The sequence below is a fragment of the Hipposideros armiger genome, unplaced genomic scaffold (genome assembly GCF_001890085.2).
Source record: "Hipposideros armiger isolate ML-2016 unplaced genomic scaffold, ASM189008v1 scaffold_44, whole genome shotgun sequence".
NCBI lineage: Eukaryota > Metazoa > Chordata > Mammalia > Chiroptera > Hipposideridae > Hipposideros > Hipposideros armiger.
This window is the reverse complement of record NW_017731394.1, coordinates 1,424,741-1,443,548: the sequence shown is the minus strand read 5'-3', so window position 1 is coordinate 1,443,548 and position 18,808 is coordinate 1,424,741. Positions and strand designations below refer to the sequence as shown.

Here is an 18,808-nt window from a genome sequence, read left to right as displayed (position 1 = left end):
CAGCCTACGCCGTCGCCGGCGACTCACGGCAGCCCAGCTCCTAGTTGAGCTGTTGTTCAGCATCTTAGCTGTAGAGGGCAGTGTCACTAGCCCTCATATGTGGGATCCCAACCAGGGCCCTCTGGTGTCCCAAGCCAGTTCTTAACCATCGCGCCACTAGGCCGGCTCTAAGTTCACTCTTTTCAAAGGTTTCTGAAGAGCCTTTCCCACACACAAAAAATTTCAGCATGTTTTCCTCTAGTTCTTCATTGTGTTTTTGTTTTTAATGTTTAAGTCTTTGATCTATCTGATTTTTACTTTGGTATAAAGGGTAAATAGAATTCAAATTTATTTTGATCAAGTTGACTTTGCAATTACTCTTAACAGATGACTATAGTTATTCTAACACCATACTTTGAATAATCCACCATTCTGATTTGAAATGCCACCTTTATTATTTGCTAATTTTCCATATATTGTTCTCTTTGTAAAACAACCTGAATCAGTGATTGGTTTGTCACCATTACCAAACTGTCCCACTTTCATTTTATGTTTTAATATGTGGGTAGGGCTAGTAGTCCTCCTTTATTAAACTTTTCCAGTCTTAGTTTCTTGAGCAATCTACTTATAAAGCTCATATATTAGTAAAATATAATTTTGATAGAAAATTACATTAGTCTTTTAAACATGCTTTTCTTTCTAAATAAATACATATTTATCAGTGGTAGAAACTAATTTATTTTAAAGAAAAGAGTGTATTTCTCCCAGGTAGTAATTTTTTTTCCTAAGGAGATAACTTAAAAACTTTCCAACTCGTATTTTGACAGAATTGTTGAGATATTGTCACTAAAAAAATAGGATAAAGAGAAAGCTGTTGGAGACAGTGCTTCCCTCTCTCTCCCCTCTTGAATATTATTAGTGTGTATTGCCATATTATAGATTTCTAAAAAGTCCCACAGAAAGGCAAAATGAAACTTAGTGTAAATTAACATTTATGAGACTTACTTGTGTATCACTTTCTTTTTGTAGTATTCTGACCAACAGTAGTATTCTGAACAACAGTTTGAGAAATAATACTAGTATTTATGCCTAAGGTGCTAGCTACTATTAAAATAGTTCTATAATAAAAACAAAACCGCCTTATTAAAGGGTTTAGAGAATATCAAAAGATAGAAAGGGGGAAAAAAATCACCTGCACTTCCGTCATCCCATACCCATATGACCACTAAACATGTTAGTACAATCTTTTTGCAATGTGTGAATTATATTTTTAAAACTTTTACATCAAAATAAAATTTTCGGGCCGGCCGAGTGGCTCAGTTGGTTAAGAGCTCGCTCAAGAGTTTGAGCTCTGAGCAACAGCAGTTCGATTCCCGGCCCGAGCTTAGCAGCCACTGAGCTGCCAACAGGTAGCAGGATGGCTCAGCGTAAAAAAAAAATAAAAATAAATAAAATTTTCATGTTATTTCATACTTTTTCTTTGTGACTCAGGATGAATGCACTATAGCAGTGTTTCTCAAATTTGGTCCAGGAACCCTGAGGGTTCCTAAGACATTCAGAGGATCTGTGAGTTCAAACTGTTAACATTATTTGCCCTTTCACTCTTAATCTGTCATGAGTTTATAGTGGAATTTTTACATGATGTGATATCACAGCAGATTGAATGTAGAAGCAGGTATGAAAATCCAGCTAAATTTTTTGAAGTCAGACATTTAAATAAATTTGCAAATATTATGTATTTGCAAATTTGAGAACAAGGATATTCTCACTGAATTTTTAAGTTGTTTGTCATTAAAATATTATGTTAACATGTAAGTAATTTTATTATTTGAACATGAATGGTTAACATTTTTCTCAGTTTTAATTACTAATATGATAAATAATAAAATAGCCCACATAAACAAAGGCTTTTGGGCATACTCAATAATTTTTCAGAATATAAAAAGGGTCCTGAGACCACAAAGTTTGAGAACTGCTGTTCTGTAGTATTCAATATAAAAGATGGGTTTATTTAAATTTTAAAATGTCTTTCAAAGGTATGCGATTTTGTTTTTATGCAATTGACTTAAGATAACCTATTATCTATAGATTACAGAAAATGCAGGCTTCTTTTATAAGAAGGCATTTTTATGCTTTGTATTGTGATATTGTATCCAGGGACTGATAAATTGTGCTTGAATGAGGCATGAGATTTTTAAAGCAGTAACTTCAGTTCATTGTTTTTTTCCCCTCCCCCAGGCAGCTGAGTATGTCCCAGAGAAGGTGAAGAAAGCCGAAAAGAAATTAGAAGAGAATCCATATGACCTTGACGCTTGGAGCATTCTCATTCGAGAGGCACAGGTTTAGTGATATAGGATTACATTTCCTTCTCTATGGGTCCAATCACACTACTTGGTTCTACAGTAAATATTTTCATAATCCTAATATTGTAAATGCTGTTTATTGGTTTTCAATTTTAGAATCAACCTATAGACAAAGCACGGAAGACTTATGAACGCCTTGTTGCCCAGTTCCCCAGTTCTGGCAGATTCTGGAAACTGTACATTGAAGCAGAGGTTAATATTTTATTTTATTTTTTTTTATATAGCATCTGATGGGAATTGTAGCATACACTATAGTGATAGAAACAAGTTAGGAACATAGATAGCACAACTAGGACAAGGAGGATTTAAATGTCTCTTGCCTTTATTTTGTAAAATAGGTATGAAGGAGTAATTAAAATGAATTTTTGAAATTTGGGTCTTTACAAGCTGATGATTGTTGCATTTTGGAGTTGCAACAACATTAAAACAGTTTCAATGGTATTGGAGTGCTTTAGCCTTTTATTTACTTGTCATGTGTCAATTTATTGCCTCCTGTGTCATTTATTTAGAACTCATTTTTCTTTTTATTCCTACTTACAAACTAATGAACTACTGGTATTATAAGAAAATACAGAAATGTTAACTTAGTTTCATAGGGTATTTTGAATGTCTCTGGTAAAATGAAACATTTAGATGAAAAATTACTTCATATTTTAATTTTGTGAAAATACATGGTTTGTCCATAAATGTAAGCACTTCAATAATTTAAAGTTTTTCTGTAGGATACAGTTTACATTATACAGGAATAAGTTAATGTGACTCAAACCTGTGTAATTGTAATTTTTGCCATGATACTTTTTTACTTTCTAACTGTCTTGATATTTGAACTCAGGTGTGTTTATTTTAAACAGTAAGGGCCCTATTCTTAATTCTGATTAGAAGGGAATGTTCATTTTTGAAGACTGGAATTAGCAGTCAAGATAATAAAAGTATCGATAACAATTGGCACCAAGTAATCATTTTTTAGGTTATAAATTAATGGGTGAGATGGGAATAATTAATATCCACATTAATCTCAAAGTGCTATCCATTCCTTTTTTATAACTTATTTTACTTATGAAATACTCTTTTGAATATTAATTTTGTAATATAAATTCTCAACATAATCAAGTACATTGCAGCCTCGTCGTAACATTTTCCACAATAGCTGAAATTTGGTAATATGTGGGTCTGTTTTGGACCTATTCAAAGGGTTTCTTTAGTCATCAGCAATACTGAACCGACTTCAGCACAACACAGTGTTACCTGTGATGTGTCCTCAGAGTGGACTCAACCAACAGCAGCTTTAAATTGAGGCTACAGTGTACTCATTGTATTTGTGCTTAGTTTATATTGTCTTTGAGAGTGGGGATTTACTGGACAATTGCAGGAACATTGTGTGTGTGTTAAATTTTGTGTGTGTGGTTGTATATGTGGTTTGTATGTTTGTGTGTTTGTATGTGTGAGAGAGATTGTACTTTATGTGGAGCCTGGTTGTGGTTTTGGCCCAAGACCATCTCCCTAAGTTTTCATCACTCCTTTGGGACTGTTTCTTTCCTAAATATATTTAATCCGAGTAGACTGGCACGAAATTCACCAGGTGAGTGAATAGGTCTGTCTAAAGTATGCTGAAAGCAGTGCTGCTTTGTAATACTAAGTAAAGCAAGGAACCTGGATCACCTGTACTTGCTCTGCATCCCATTTGACTTTACAAACACGTTAGGGTATATGCAACACATCAGAAATGAACATAATTGGTATATGAGTTTTTGTATAATGAATTAGTACTCATTAAGTTTTAGAAATTCTTTCAGCTCAAACATTCAGGCATTATTCGTGCATTTTATTATAGCATAAGTTAAACTGAAATTGGCAGTTAGATACTCCATTCTATAAGTATAAACACAATGAGTCTGTTTCTCCCATGTCCTAACTGAAAATAAGAACTGCATTCCAAAAAAGAATCCTCAGATAGACCAGATGTTATTCCAAAGGACTAAAAGTTGTCTAAATATCAGGCTCATTTCATACATTTCAGAGCTGCTAGCAAGTGTCTGATTTATTTAGTTGGTAATGTTTGCAGTTATTTTACACACACACAAATATGAATGTATGTATAAAACGTCTTTTGAGAAAAAGTGGTAAAGAATATATATGTATATTTTGTAAAATTGATGGTTTAGGAGTTAAGATGTTAAACTGAATGCTGATTTAAGAAATGCGTATCCTGAGCTGTATTTTTTCTCTTTCCTGATCTGCTCTTCATTTTTAAAATTTTCACATTTTGTACTTTGTTTAGCCTGTGAGAAGCTAAAACTTTCTTTGGCCATGTCACTCAATGTGGCCTTTAATATTTCTGGAGAAGACACAAAACCTATTTATAGTACATTAAAATCTAAAGTAATAATAAGAATGTCTTTACTTTAAAAGTAGTACTAACAGTGTTTACATAACATCCTGTATGCATTCTCAAGAAAATAAAGTTTTGTTGATACATTTGTTGTAACTCAGTACTTCATGGGAAAATTGTAATGTTTCATTTATTTATGTACAGTTAAGCCAACTTGTATGAGTCCAAATGCATTTAGTTCTTTTCTAATAGAAAATATGTAAAATACGTACGTTTTAAATAATGAGATAATTTGCTTCCCAAAGAAATTTTTTATAAATCCTACTTAAGATCAAAGTGGCAAAAAGGATTTTCTTATTTTTTTGCTTTTAAACTTAAGACGTCAGTTGAAAATTAGAGCACATTACAGATTTTAGTAAAGAAGTTAATGACACTAGTCTGATATTTTTAATATTTGCCAGTATGCCAGCTTTTCTCAACAGTGACTATTTAGCAATACCTAGCTACTTGTGTAAAATTTGAGCTTTAAAATGTCATCCTTAATTCATTACCCACTTAAATTTTTTTGCTGAAGTGTAGAAATTGTTGGAGGTAAAAATCTCTTGTTCTAACGAAAGGGCATTTAGGACTAACATCTTTGTATTTATAATACTATATAATTTCCAAATGAGGCCAAATACCTTTAGTGTTGCATATATTATACAGTCATGAGCTGCATAATGACATTTTAGTCAAGGGTGGACCACACGTACAGTGATGGTATACCATATAGCCTAGGTGTGTAGTAGGCTATACTAGGTCATCTAGGTTTGTGTAAGTGCACTCTGTAATATTCACACAATGACAAAATCACTAATGATGCATTTCTCAGAACGTATCCCTGTTGTTAGGCAGCATATGACTGTATACGCTCACATTTTGCCTCAGATACATGAAATATATTGCCTTATCCTGTATTCCAAAACAGCTACTTTACATGATTTAACAATATCATAAGAGAAAACAATTGTATAGATATTTTATAGCCATTTAGTGGATATATGGATGTCTTAAAGCTGCAGTGTATTATATTTTTCAGCTAAGTGGAATATCCAGTCAAAGAGCCTCAATTGCTCTTTAAAGAATCACTTTTTAGAGTAGTCAGAAGGGTCACTAAACATCACAAAATTGAGAAAATTTATGGTTTTGCTATATTCAAGTTTTTCTGGTTTCTACAGCTTTTCATGTAGCTAGGTAGTCACTATAATAGCATGTAAGCTACAATATCTTATTGTTAGAAGTAATTTGTTTTGATTTGGGCCACATTCATAAGAAATTTTTGTACAGAAGGATGATGTTTTATTGGTAGCTGAAGGAGAAATGAAGAAGGTAATGCTGCTGGTAATAGTAACAATGTATCTGTGAAAGCTGTAATTCCTTAATAAAAGTGTATAGAGAATTGATTGCTTTTTATTTAAAAATTAAAAACATGAGTACTTTTCTTAGAAATAATGGGTTGTATACATTTTAATTTTTTCAAAATAATCTTTCAACTTTGGGGGAAATGACTTAAAAATACCTTTCTTCTTGGAAAAAGGAAGTGAACTCAGGATGGAACATGAGTGACGTAAATAGAAATAAACCTCTCCACTGTCTTTACTGTTTTGATGCCTCTAAGTAGCAGTTTAAAACTACTGTATTACAATGTTTTGTATATAGTGAGCAATGTGATAAAATTATTGCATTATCATACAGATTTTTTTCCCCTATACTTCAGCTTGCAATCTTTTCTTTAAAAACATCTGTATTCTTTTCTTATAGATCTGCTCTTCTCCTGTTTGTAATAAATGTTGGTCCATGTCTGTGTGATTATTCAGATTGTACTCTAAAATGAAATATACTTTTTAATTCTTAAATGCATGTATAATATAGTGTAGGGGTATAAAAGAAAACATTTGCAAACAGAACTGAGTGATCAAATATGTGAAAGTGCTTTGAATAATTACATACTATTTTAAAAACGCAATATCTTCATGTTTACTACTCTTAAGTTGTAAACTCTTAGGTTGTTTTTTTTTTAATTAAAGTTTATTGGGATGACAACTGTTAGTCAAGTTACATAGGTTTCAGGTGTACAGTTCTGTAATACATCATCTATATATCTCTTGTAGGTTTTATTGAAATGTCTTATCACATCAACTTTTCCTTTTATTATAGCATAGATGTTTAGGTGTTGCCATTTCTAACACGGTTTATACGTTTTTTTTCCTTGGGGACCTTTTCTCTTACCCAAGGCATTGCATAATAAAACTTTTCAAAAGAATATAGTTAATTGATATAAAATTTCTTTTTTAACGTTTTCTATTTATGTCTTATAGTAATTTTTTATTTTATGTGAAATGTAGGCATTTATTTTTAAGTAAAACCTTACACTTATTAACCTGGTTGCCTTTATATTTCTCAACTTTATAAAGCAAAATTATAGTCTTTGCAACCACTGATAAAACATTGAAAAAAAAGGTCATCTTTTTCCCTCTGCAAAGACTTAAATTTTTAACCCAGCTTGTTTATATTCTGTTTTTGTATGTGTAATAAGTGTTATGGTATAGTCTGAACATGTGAAAAGGGCATCTCTAGATTTTAATAAAAAGTACATACATCCTAAAATACGTTGTGAAACAAAAAAAGGCTATTTGGTCATGCAATTTGAAGTTTCCCTATAGGTAGTGTTTTATCCTAAATTTCTTGGACACTTATGGAATAACATAACAATATATAATAATCTTTAAAAATTTTTTGGCATTGTAGTCAGTAAGATTTTACGGGACCCTTTTGGTATATGACCCCCTTTATGTGTCCCAAAAGTATTAAAGATATGCTCCAACATGGCATCCATGAATAAACACAAACACATTTAACCCCTTCATAATATTTCAGAGGTAAAAACCTCCATATTTGGAAATAGAACTAATCCCAGATAAAAAACCTTTTTAGGGTGCATTTTTGGTCCTAACTTGAACATTAAGGAACCAGGTGGCAATTAATTGACTTCCTCTTAAAAAACAAAAAGACCTTTTAAAATCAAAGGCTCAGCTATTTTTTAATGGGTTCATTGTGTTTGTTTAGTGTGTGCTTGCAACTTGCAAACAGCATTTTTGAATGATTCTGGTTCAGGGCATTTCCAAGAAATAAACGACTAAAATATTAGTGAAACCTATTAAAAGCTGTACTTCTAAATGTGGAGAATGTGTTTATTTGCTTGTAAATAATTTATTTTTGAAACTTTCATTTTTTTTATTACTAATTTTGCTCTTTGGAGCAGAAAACAAATAGTTGGTTAGTATAATGGTGTAATTAATTGAAGTCTAAATTTTTTTCCCCGCATTCAGTCCACAGCAGTTTCACCAAATTATGAATATTTGCTTTGAATACAACTTGTTGAGAAACTAAACAGCTTTTTTAAGGCTCAGGGAAGCATAACCTGGGGTAAGTTTTATCATTTTGTATGCTAGGAGACCTTCAAAGAAAAATTTTCTATTTGGAAATATTAAGTGATACATATAAGAACAAAGAATGTGATATCAAAGAAGGTATTGAAATGTAGTTTTGGAATAATACTTTGAAATGTAATAAAGTCCCAAAGCTGTTTTTAATGTTTCTAATACATTTATTCATGTGATAGAACATGTTCAATTACAGCCTTTTTTAAAATGCAAAATTTTAGCTCTAGCATATATGCATAACATTGTCAATCTTTGTCTAAAGATTCCTATCTGGGAAGTGGTATTTTTTTTTCTTTTCCAGTTTCATTGAGATATAAAATTATATAAGTTAAAGGTATACAACATAATGATTTGATATATGTATATATTGCAAAATGATAGCCGCAAATGTTTAGTTAACATCCATCACCTCATGAGGGAAGTGGTCTTTTATGGTGACATTTTCTGTCTAACTTTTCATATTGAAGAAAAAGTGTTGACTACTTCATGATAGTTTTCTTGAAAACTTTTCTACTCAACAAACTATGAATATGCAAGTCTTGTATTTTTAAAGCCAAAATGGACATTAAGTTTAAATCAGAGATTTAGAGCAGGAAGATGAGAAGAATTACTTTAGCCCCATTATTTTATACATGAGTAAAATCAATCAAGAGATTGTTGTCCATTAAAGCCAAAGTTTATAAACTACACTGCTTTATGATCCCCTGGAAAGCACTAAAAAGTATACAAGCTTCACAATTAGCATACCAGTATTGCTGATTCGGTCTCCAAAGGATGGACACATGTAGTCTTACTGTTAGGTGTTTCTGGCAGCCAGTTTTGGGAATTGAGGCTTTCTACAGCAGCAAGTGAATTTTGTTGCTGTTTGTATATTTCATACCTTGCGGAATACTGCCTATACTTGGCTGTGCTATAAAGTGATTAAAGTCTCCTGGTTAGTTCTTTTGAATGCACCATGTTGTGATTTATCAGTCAGTATATAATCAAGAATTAATCTCAGAGACATGTGCTATGTGCTTGGAAGTATTCTTGAGGTAATTATTTCTAAGATGAGTCAGGGTTAGGGTTGTATTATTGAACTTCCTACAGTTTTTTACTTGATTTTATTCCTGGATTTGAAACTCAATTTTCTGGCTCCATAAACAATATAATCACCTAAGTGCCAAACTCTTAAGAATCAGACTTTTAAGGAAGTCCCATGTGTTAAGAAAGGACCACTTAAGCTGAAGAATGTGGCTTAAAATAATTAGTACAGCTGTTTTTGAGCTAACTCTCATATTATTTCAGATTTTAATCATTCATTTAATTAGTACTTGATTATAAGTACTTCTCATTCTTTGGGGTGGTTGGGAATGGAGTGTTCTCACAAAAGAACCAGTCATTATTTCTAGATATTTCTGTAAGTCGTTTCAATTCACTTCTGAATTTTTCACTAAGCAGATGAGTGCAGTGTTTTTCAACCATTTTAACTCACTTCCCCTTATTTAAATTTTTTTTTTCCTTAGTGGCTTTTGATGGTTCTTAAATCAAACAAGACTAAAAAATGGTAATTTTAGTATTTCCAGTTAATGTCTATTCTCGAGAATTGGCTCTTTCCAGCTATAATTGAAAATTTCAGTACCAATGATATTTGTAGAAGTACTTGAGTAATACCTAAATTTTATAAAATGTAAATGTCAAAAATGGTATTAAAATATCTTGTGAAAGTATAGACTTTGTCATAGGAGGGAGCTTAAAAGTATTTGGGGAAGATTGCCAACAAAATAACTTTGGTACCTGTATTTGTACATTTATTTTAATTCCTTCATCCACCTTTTTCTTTGATTATTAATTTTAACTACTGTGTAATTGAATTTTTTAAGGTTTTGTGGTTCTTTTAATTAGTATATGTTAATAGGTAAGAAAATGCTTAAAAACATATATTATTTATATTATTGTTTAGAGTTGAAGATTAAATTATATGCCAGTCACTAGGGAATCACATTAATTTGTTTTGTTATGGGTTGAATAACAAGTCCAGAGCATTGCTTTACGGGTTCTAAACTGACTTATAATTTAAGCAATTTCTATAATGCATTTAAAATTTATTTTGAAAATATTTTAAAGCTACAAAAGAAGTGGCAAGAACATGCAAAGAACTCCCACATACACTTTACCCTGAATGACAAGTTTTTAACGATTTGCATACGCTTTCTATTTTTGAGAATCATAGGTGATTGGATTGCATGCATCATGACCTTTAATACTTCAGTGTATTTCCTAATGGAGATACTTTGAGACTGTAAGAACCGTATTATTCAAAAACTGGCCATTTTATTTTTAACCTATTAACGATCTTGCCTGAATCAATATTTTCCCAACAAATTACCTAGTGTCTTTCCATCTATTTCGTGTTGAGTATAAGTATGTACTCTTCAATTAATTACTTAAACATCAAGCTTATTTATATTTGAAAACTGTTTGGAAATACTAGCTTCTCTGTCCTTTCCCCCAATTTTTTTTTATTTTAAACAGCTTGTGAAGGTAGTTAAAAAAGATGATTTACAGGATTTCAGTTGGTTATGATTGTTTTCTAAATATAAAATCATATACTCAGTAATGCCTTTAAATTCTGTCATAAATTGTGTGGGGAAGATAAAAATTGCTACCTCGCTCACAAGGTTTTATAGAAACATGTTTTCATAAGAATGGTAGGTTATGTGGGAAATAAATTATTTACTTAGTTGAACAAATGGCAAATGACTTCAAATAAGAATTCATGTGTTTTATTTAAAACCATGGGATCTTTGGCTTTAAAACAGGTTAGAAAGTGAGTAAAAAATATTGTCTAGATAAATATTTGTGTTTGCAAATGCTATATTTTTTAAATACTCTTTAAAATAATTTCTTGGTTGAGTCACAAATTAGTTAACACTTTAAAGAAAAGAATTTCTCTATTAGCAATTAAAGATTGCTTAAACCATGGAAGTGGTATTTTCCAGAAAGCAGTTTGTTAAAGATGGTAAATTTGAATTTCCTGAGTTCACAGAATAGTTGTATGATTTAATCTTTTTATAGTTAGTGGGGTGGTTATTTTGCCCTGGGCCTCAACTGCCGGGTCGGAATTCTACCCGTTATCTGTATTATTAAAACAGTGGCTTGATCATGTTTGGTAGTGCGGAAAATATGTTTAAAGAATTGTTTAGTTAAAGAAGGGAATTTGTAGACTAAAGGATAGTATGGAGGAATAGGAATGACACACAGTCTGTCACCTAGGATTTTCTGCTTTGAGCTCTTCCGTTGAATTACTGTAACTTTAGGCAAGCCATTTAATCTCTTTACTCCCCTTCCTCATTATGAAAATTGTAAAACAGAAAAATTGAAAGAATAGTATAAATACGTATTATAAATACCTGTACATCTTTGAGCTTGACCCAGTGTTATGTTTTGCTGTATATGCTTTCTTCCTTCTCTATTTATATAAAAAATATTGTCCTACTTTACCACAATGCCATTAACACACTGAAAAGGAACAGTGGTGTTCTAATATAATTTAATATCCAGCTCATGTTTACATTTTTCTAACTGTCCCAGATTCATTGTTTTTAAAATTGCCTATTTCAGTGATCAATGAAATTATTTGAATTTTATGTCGTTATAATGGTCCTTTTTCTGCTGTGCCTTCTCTACGTCAGTTTACCACACGGATCTCATTCTTATCCCTCTCCATTTGAATACATTGTGACAGAAATGGAAAAGTCCCTTAAACTGTTCCAGATGAGTTCTCACCTTTAGAACTGCATAATATTGGAGAGTGGGGTGGGAATTTTTTAGTTTTTACTAGTAAGAGGCAACTTATTCTGAATTTAAATACATTTGCAATTAGTTAAAATTTTTATGGATCTTAACCAAAATATGCATGGAATTGTACTGGAGTTCTTAAAAGCAAGCAGGTGTTCTTCAATTGTTACATTTTAGGTGTAGAGCTACAAAACTATATTTTATGGAAAACAATATGTGGACATTATAAAAGCATGTGAGGAGAATTTTGGAAGTGAAATATATTCTAGAACAGATTTTTAGAAGTAAAAAGATAAAGTACATTTTAAAATCTGTTGATTTTTCTGTTGTACCTTGTTTATATTGTTTTATTTTTATTCTCATTACTTGCCTCAACAGTAATAACTAAAATTTATTAGGTCTTTAAAATAGTCTGGGCTCTGGACTCAGTACTTTGTTTGGAAAATCTGGTTAATCACAGTTTAGGTATGTATTTTCTCCCATTTTCTTCAGATGTTCAGCTTTTCTGAGATTTAGAGGACTTAAATAGCTTTCCTAAAGTCAACAAAATTAAAGGTTAAGCTACTGGGAAGTAAGCGGGAAAGCTGTGGGCTTACTCCAAGCAGATATTGTAATTCCTGGGTGTAGGTTCCTAGTTACTAACCACTATACTAAGTAATGTAAGGAACCTAATATACAGTATATTGTACACACATTAGCTATGTATTGGGTTGTCGGAAAAAATCATGACGTATTTTTTTCTGTGTTTTTCATTGCCAAAATGCGTCATGACTTTTCCGACAACCCAATAGTAGGTTCATAACTGACTCCTTTTTCCTTTGCTCAGGAGTTTCTTGCATTCTTATTTAGCTATTAGGATTTTGGGGTACATTTGGAAAAATAGATTATAGCTATTCAAACCACATAAAATTTCTGTAAATGTTTTAGAAGATAACATGGTACAATAACTTCTATGCAACCTTTCATCTTAGCTCTAAAAATTCTACTTTGCTATTCTGTATAGTTTTATCTTTCACCATTAAAAAGTTTTTTACTGGAATTATTGGGGTCTATTTTAAACTTGCAGAAAGGAATTCTAAACACAAAAGCAACAAGTCTTAGTAATCTGGGCTCTTTTTTTTTTAATATTTTAAAGATTTTATTGGGGGAGGGGAACAGCATTGGAGAATCCAGGAAGGGGAACAGAGAGGTAGACAAATTGCTGTTTTGTTCTTCAGTCTAGCTGTGGAGGACGTCGCTTCACTGGCCCATGTTGGTATTGTGCTCTTCCTGGGTGAGGCAATCGGTTGCTGGTCATTGGTCTGCTGCTCATGGTGGCTCATGGCAGCTCTCACCCGCTGCCGGCCGCTCACATAGCTCACAGCAGCCTATGCAGTCACCGGCAACTCAGCAGCCCAGCTCCAGGTTGAGCTGTTGTTCATCATCTTAGCTGTAGAGGGCACAGTGTCACTTGCCCTCATTGTGGGATCCAAACCGCTGTCCTGCTGCTCAGAGCTGGCGCTCCCAAGCGAGCTCTTAACCAGCTGAGCCACTTGGCCGGCCCAGTAATCTGGACTCCTATTAAGAAATTCCTAAGAACACATTCTTTACAGCTCCAAATACATATTTACATTTAATGTGAGCAATAAATTTTACTTTCTGCTTCTGATTTAGCAATTAGGAATTTTATTAGAATGGAATTTTCTTAAGGCTAAAATTTAGAATTTAGGTAAAGTATGTTAGCCTTTGAATATTTACTTACTAAACCGTTTTCTTCATACTCTTCTTTCCATTGAAGTGTAGAAGTCTTGCAAGATAAGTTCTGATAAGATAGACTGAACTTTTTTGTGATTTTTGGTTTTGGAGGAGAGATCTTTAAAATACTTGAAATTGAAACTAAACGATGAAAAAATGAAAGATTGAAGTCAAGGGTACAATATCTAGCGCTCTTTTAAAAAGTTATGAAGGAGAATCTTGACTCCTATAGTTAGTAGCAAAATCACATTTATTGAAACTGGGCCAACATTTCCAGTTATTTGTCATTTGTGGCTTATCAGAAATTAAATATTTTTGAGCACATCTCCAGTGTATGTCACGGACAACTGAAGTATTTTCATGCAGCTTCCTGATCCTGCTCACTTGATTTTAAATAAAACATATGTCAAAACTTGAAATTTTTTACCTGTAAAACAGTTTTACAGTTCTAAGTTCCCACAATTAAATTGTAGAAAATTTTCTTTAGTGTATTCAGTGGTGCTTATTTTAAGATACTTTTTGGATAGGAAGAAAAGTATAAGCTGTAGTTTAACTTTTAGGGGATTCTCTGCAAATTAAAATATGTAGAATTTTGTTGACAAATCCTTTTGGCAAGTGATTTTGTATGAGGAGTCCTTAAAATTACTCTGAAATAGTTGATGTTTAAGTAGAATGAAGACTTTTTACATATGCCTATTGATATATTTGCCTAGGTTCTATTTACATAAAATTACCCAAAGTATTATATACTGTTTTCCAGTAGTACAGTCGACTTGAATTTATAGCTTTTCAAAGTCATCTGGTACATTTTCAGACCCTACACCATCTCTATTTTATAGGGCTGTAGGGAGAAAAGTACTTGAACGTGTCTTGAGTTTCTTGTTTCCACTTTAAATATATCATGAAGATGGGGAAATAACTTTCAAGTATCTACTGGGTAAAATGCATGCTAGACACTTAGATGCAGTGGACACCTCTGAACAAATTTACAGTTTGGTATAGGAGACAGTAATGGGTGGTTGGTGTTTGGATAGAGAAAATACTTGTCTTTGATAGAAAAAATATGTGTTGAAATAACAACGAGAAGAAAAAGCAGGCTTTGAGGTGTTGAAACAGCTTGATAATTTATAAACTAAATTTTGTTTCTTAAGTAAAGAAATATACGACTAGATAGTCTAGAATTGAGCTAAGCTTTTAGGAAACAGCACTCGGGGAAAGGCATACATCTGAAATTTTAATAGTGGCTAAAAGAAGGTGAAGATAATTTTATTCCAAGCCCTTAAGATTGCAATTCTGGGCCCTTGTTTTAACTCAAATGCCCACATAAATTTAGAAGTTAACTGAGTGGAGGTTTCCTTGTCAAAGACAAATTGCATGTAGGTTAGAAATTTTCTTGGTTTAATTAAATTTTAGATTGAGTCAAGAAACTAACACAATCAAGAAGCTGTGAGACCTAGTTTTCATATCATTTGAGGGAAATGTGACTAATTGACCATACTATTCATTTTGGGGGAGAAAAAAATGCTTTTCTAAGGTAGAACATTAATTATATTTAATAGGTAGATAACTTGAGCAGTTGCATGAAATAATTTGATTCCTAGAAAAATTTTCACCATGAGTAAAATCTGTTTTGACTAAATGCCGGTTCTAGGATACCACATTGCCAATGTCTATCCAACAACATACAGTTTCCAGATTGCCTTATGTGCACAGAAAAAAAATCGCTCATTTGTTAATTGAATTTTATTAATGAGAAAGTTTTGAAACTCATTTCGTTAAGTAATAGTAATATACAAATGTGCACCAAAAGGGAAATTTACACCAAAAGGACAAAGAATTGATAACCAAGATTTAAAAATGCCACTAAACACTTATTGATTCTGCAATTAAAAATTGAAACTTAGTTTTGAACAAAACCCTGAAACTAATGTCCTGATATTAGGATGTTTAAAGGCTGGCTGAAATTAAAAAACATCAAAACATAACTAGTTTTCAAACATTTGACCAAAAAATTGGTAAATCTATGGCACTAAATTTTTTTCACAAATTTTGTTAAGTCCAAAAGTCTATTAGGGAAGGAGTACTGTTTACCTATGGCAATATGTTAGATGAATAATGAGGGAAGTTTTAGTAAGAATTGTTATGTGATAGTGATTTATTGTATAGTTTTTAGAAAGATAATTGTATTACATGAAATACATTGTTTTTGTAGCAGTAAGTAGTTGAGGATTATAATGGAAATTGGATCACTGAATTTTTTTTTTAAAGATTTTTATTGGGGAATTGGGGGATGGGAACAGCGCTGGGGAATTGGGGGAAAGGCAACAGACAAGTTGCTGTCCTTTTGTTTTTCAGTCTAGTTGTGGAGGACGTTGCTTCACTGGCCCAAGTTGGCACCATCATTGCTCTTCCTGGGCGAGGCAGATCAGTTGCTGGCTTCTGGACGGCCGCTGACTGCGGCTGCTGGCCACACACGGTAGCCCATAGCAACCCATCTGCGGTTGCTGGAGACTCACGGCAGCCCAGTTCCAGATTGAGCTGTTGTTCAGCATCCTAGCTGTAGAGGACAGTGTCACTGGCCCTCATATGTGGGATCCGAACCGGGGCCCTCTGGCGTCCCAAGCCAGCTCTTAACCAACGCGCCACTTTGCCAGCTCCTGGATCACTGAATTCTTATTCTTGATTGAGTTTGGCTACTTTCTAGAACCTTCAAAACTTTAACATAAGCAGCGTTTTTTCTATTTTAAGTAGAAATTTAATGTAAGAAAAGAAAGCCTCATACAATTTTAATGAATTTATAAAGTCAACTTTTTTTTTTAATTGGAGAAGGGGAATCAGCCAAGTTGTTCTTCAATCTTAGTTGTGGAGGGTGCCAGTTGTCATATGGCTGCCCGTTGGCAGCTTGTGGCCTCTAAGCTCAAGGTGCTGTGTTCAATCTTAGTTGCAGATGGGTGTAGCCACTATCCCATGCGGGAGTTGAACCAGCAGCCTTGTTAAGAGTGCACACACTATCCACTAAGCCATCCAGGTGGCAGCTCAGCTCACGGTGCTGAGTTCAGTCTTAGTTGCGGGTGGGCGTAGCCCACCATCAAACAAGCAGTCTTGTTAGGAGCATGTGCTCTCACCAGCTGAGCCATCCTGCCACCTGTTGGCAGCGCAGCAGCAGCTCAGCTCAGGCGCAGCATCACTGGCCCATGTGGAAATCGAACCGGCAGCTGTGTTGCTCAGAGCTTGTGCTCTTAAGCTAACTCTTAACCAACTGAGCCACTCAGCTGGCCCCAAGTCTAACATTTTTATATGTTTAATTTCTTAGTCATAAATTCAGATAGGTTGAATAAATTTTAGTAATTAGTAAATTAGTGTTAGGAGTAAATACTAGAATAAGGATAAAATTTTGTGTTTGATAGCTTCGTGGTAGATAATTCACACAGTTGTCTTCTTCAGGCACACTGGCCTTCTTAAGCATTCTAGACACATTCCCACCTCAAGACTTTTGTACATTAGCTGTTTTATCTACCTTAAAGAAATTTGTCCAGATAAAGGCTTGACAAAATCTTTTTATTTATTTATTTTATTGGGGAACAGCCATGGTCATTGGTTACACATTGCTTTCATTGTACAGTGGCCTAGTTGACTCTTTTAGGGAGGGTGCAGCTCACAGTGGCCCATGCAGGGGTTAAACCGGCAACCTTGGTGTTAGCAGCAGCACGCTCTAACCAACTGAGTTAACCCGCCAACCCAACAAAATCCTTTGCTTCAAATTTTTGCAAAAGTGCTATCTTCTCAGTGAGATCTGCTATGGCCATCCTATTTAAAATTTTCACCTCTATTTTCCACACCTCAAACTGATTTTTCATCTATAATACCCTCTCCTAATATACTGAACAGTTTACTTGTGCTTAGAGTTTGTTTTCTGTACATCACTATGTTTTGGGAACGTAGAACAATGCTTGGCATATAGTGACACTAAATATTTGTTGGATGAAAAACCCATAGTGGGAAATAAAATTTAGTTTATCATTTGAAGGTATAACAATTTATAACAATGTATTTTTCATAAAATTGTAAGTGGCCAATGCCTTTTTAAGAAAAGACCCTTCTTTAGTTTTTCTAAGAATATAAAAATTGTCTAATAACCTCAGATATTTGAGTATCTTAGAATAAATCTCATATTTAAAATTATCTTGGTGTATGACATAAGAAAGTTTTTTAAAGAACCACCCAGTGCAAAGGGCATTACTAATTTATTGGGTTGTCGGGAAAGTCATGACACATTTTTGCACTGAAAAACAGAAAAATATGTCATGACTTTCCCTACGTCCCAATACCTAGTGTTTTGAAGCAAATCTGTGATTCCAAAATGTTTTCAGATAAAACTTTAAAATCTGATACAGAAAATGAGTGCCTGACTAATTACAATAAAGGTTTAGCCACAGACATTAGGACAAAATTTCTGAAACATTTGTATGTGTACATATGAGATAAAAACTTGAGTTTTCACAGGCGATATTGTCAAATCAGTAAAGCATAAACATTTTAATTCTGCCCCACCTCTTTTCACAACTTTGATTAATGTTTGTTTGTGTGTACAATGGCAACATCTGGTTGATGAGTAGACATTCATTAAGACATCTAGATATTTAAAAAATATATAAATTCTTATTTCAACTTAATTCATGAACTTGATATAGATTTATTTTTAAAAACAATTTTTTTAAAAAACTAGAATTCTGTTAACTATCACTTTCCTTTTTTGTTCTTGTGGCTTTCAGTCAAACTTCATTTACTTAGGCATAGCAAACATTAAAGATAAACTCAAATTGCTGGATTCACAAACTTTCAGAGAACCAAATTACACTTATTTGGGAATTCTATAAAATATATCTGGAAATATATTTGGTTAATTGAATTCTGTAACTTAACCTTTGGAAATTTAGTGTTGTGTTTCAATGAACATTGGATTTTTAAAAGCTTTTAGTTGCTTTTCAAGATAGTTTGCATACAAAATTTTCTTAATTTTTTTGAAAGCTAGATGTTAATAAAAATACCTTGAAGATTTGGGTAATATATTGAACTCAGCTGCTCAGATCATCTCTCACTGCAAACAACTAAGGCTGCTGGACACAATTTTTCAAACATCT

The 18,808-nt window shown here is 33.0% G+C and overlaps 1 protein-coding gene across 1 annotated transcript in view; it reads left to right on the top strand.

The window, feature by feature from the left end:
- CSTF3 (cleavage stimulation factor subunit 3) overlaps nt 1–18,808 on the top strand; it is a 72,274-nt gene that overhangs the window by 13,857 nt on the left and 39,609 nt on the right. The window contains exons 2-3 of the mRNA XM_019639536.1: nt 2,218–2,319; nt 2,439–2,534. Coding sequence (XP_019495081.1) covers nt 2,218–2,319; nt 2,439–2,534 — 198 coding nt within the window. The remainder of the gene's footprint in view (nt 1–2,217; nt 2,320–2,438; nt 2,535–18,808) is intronic.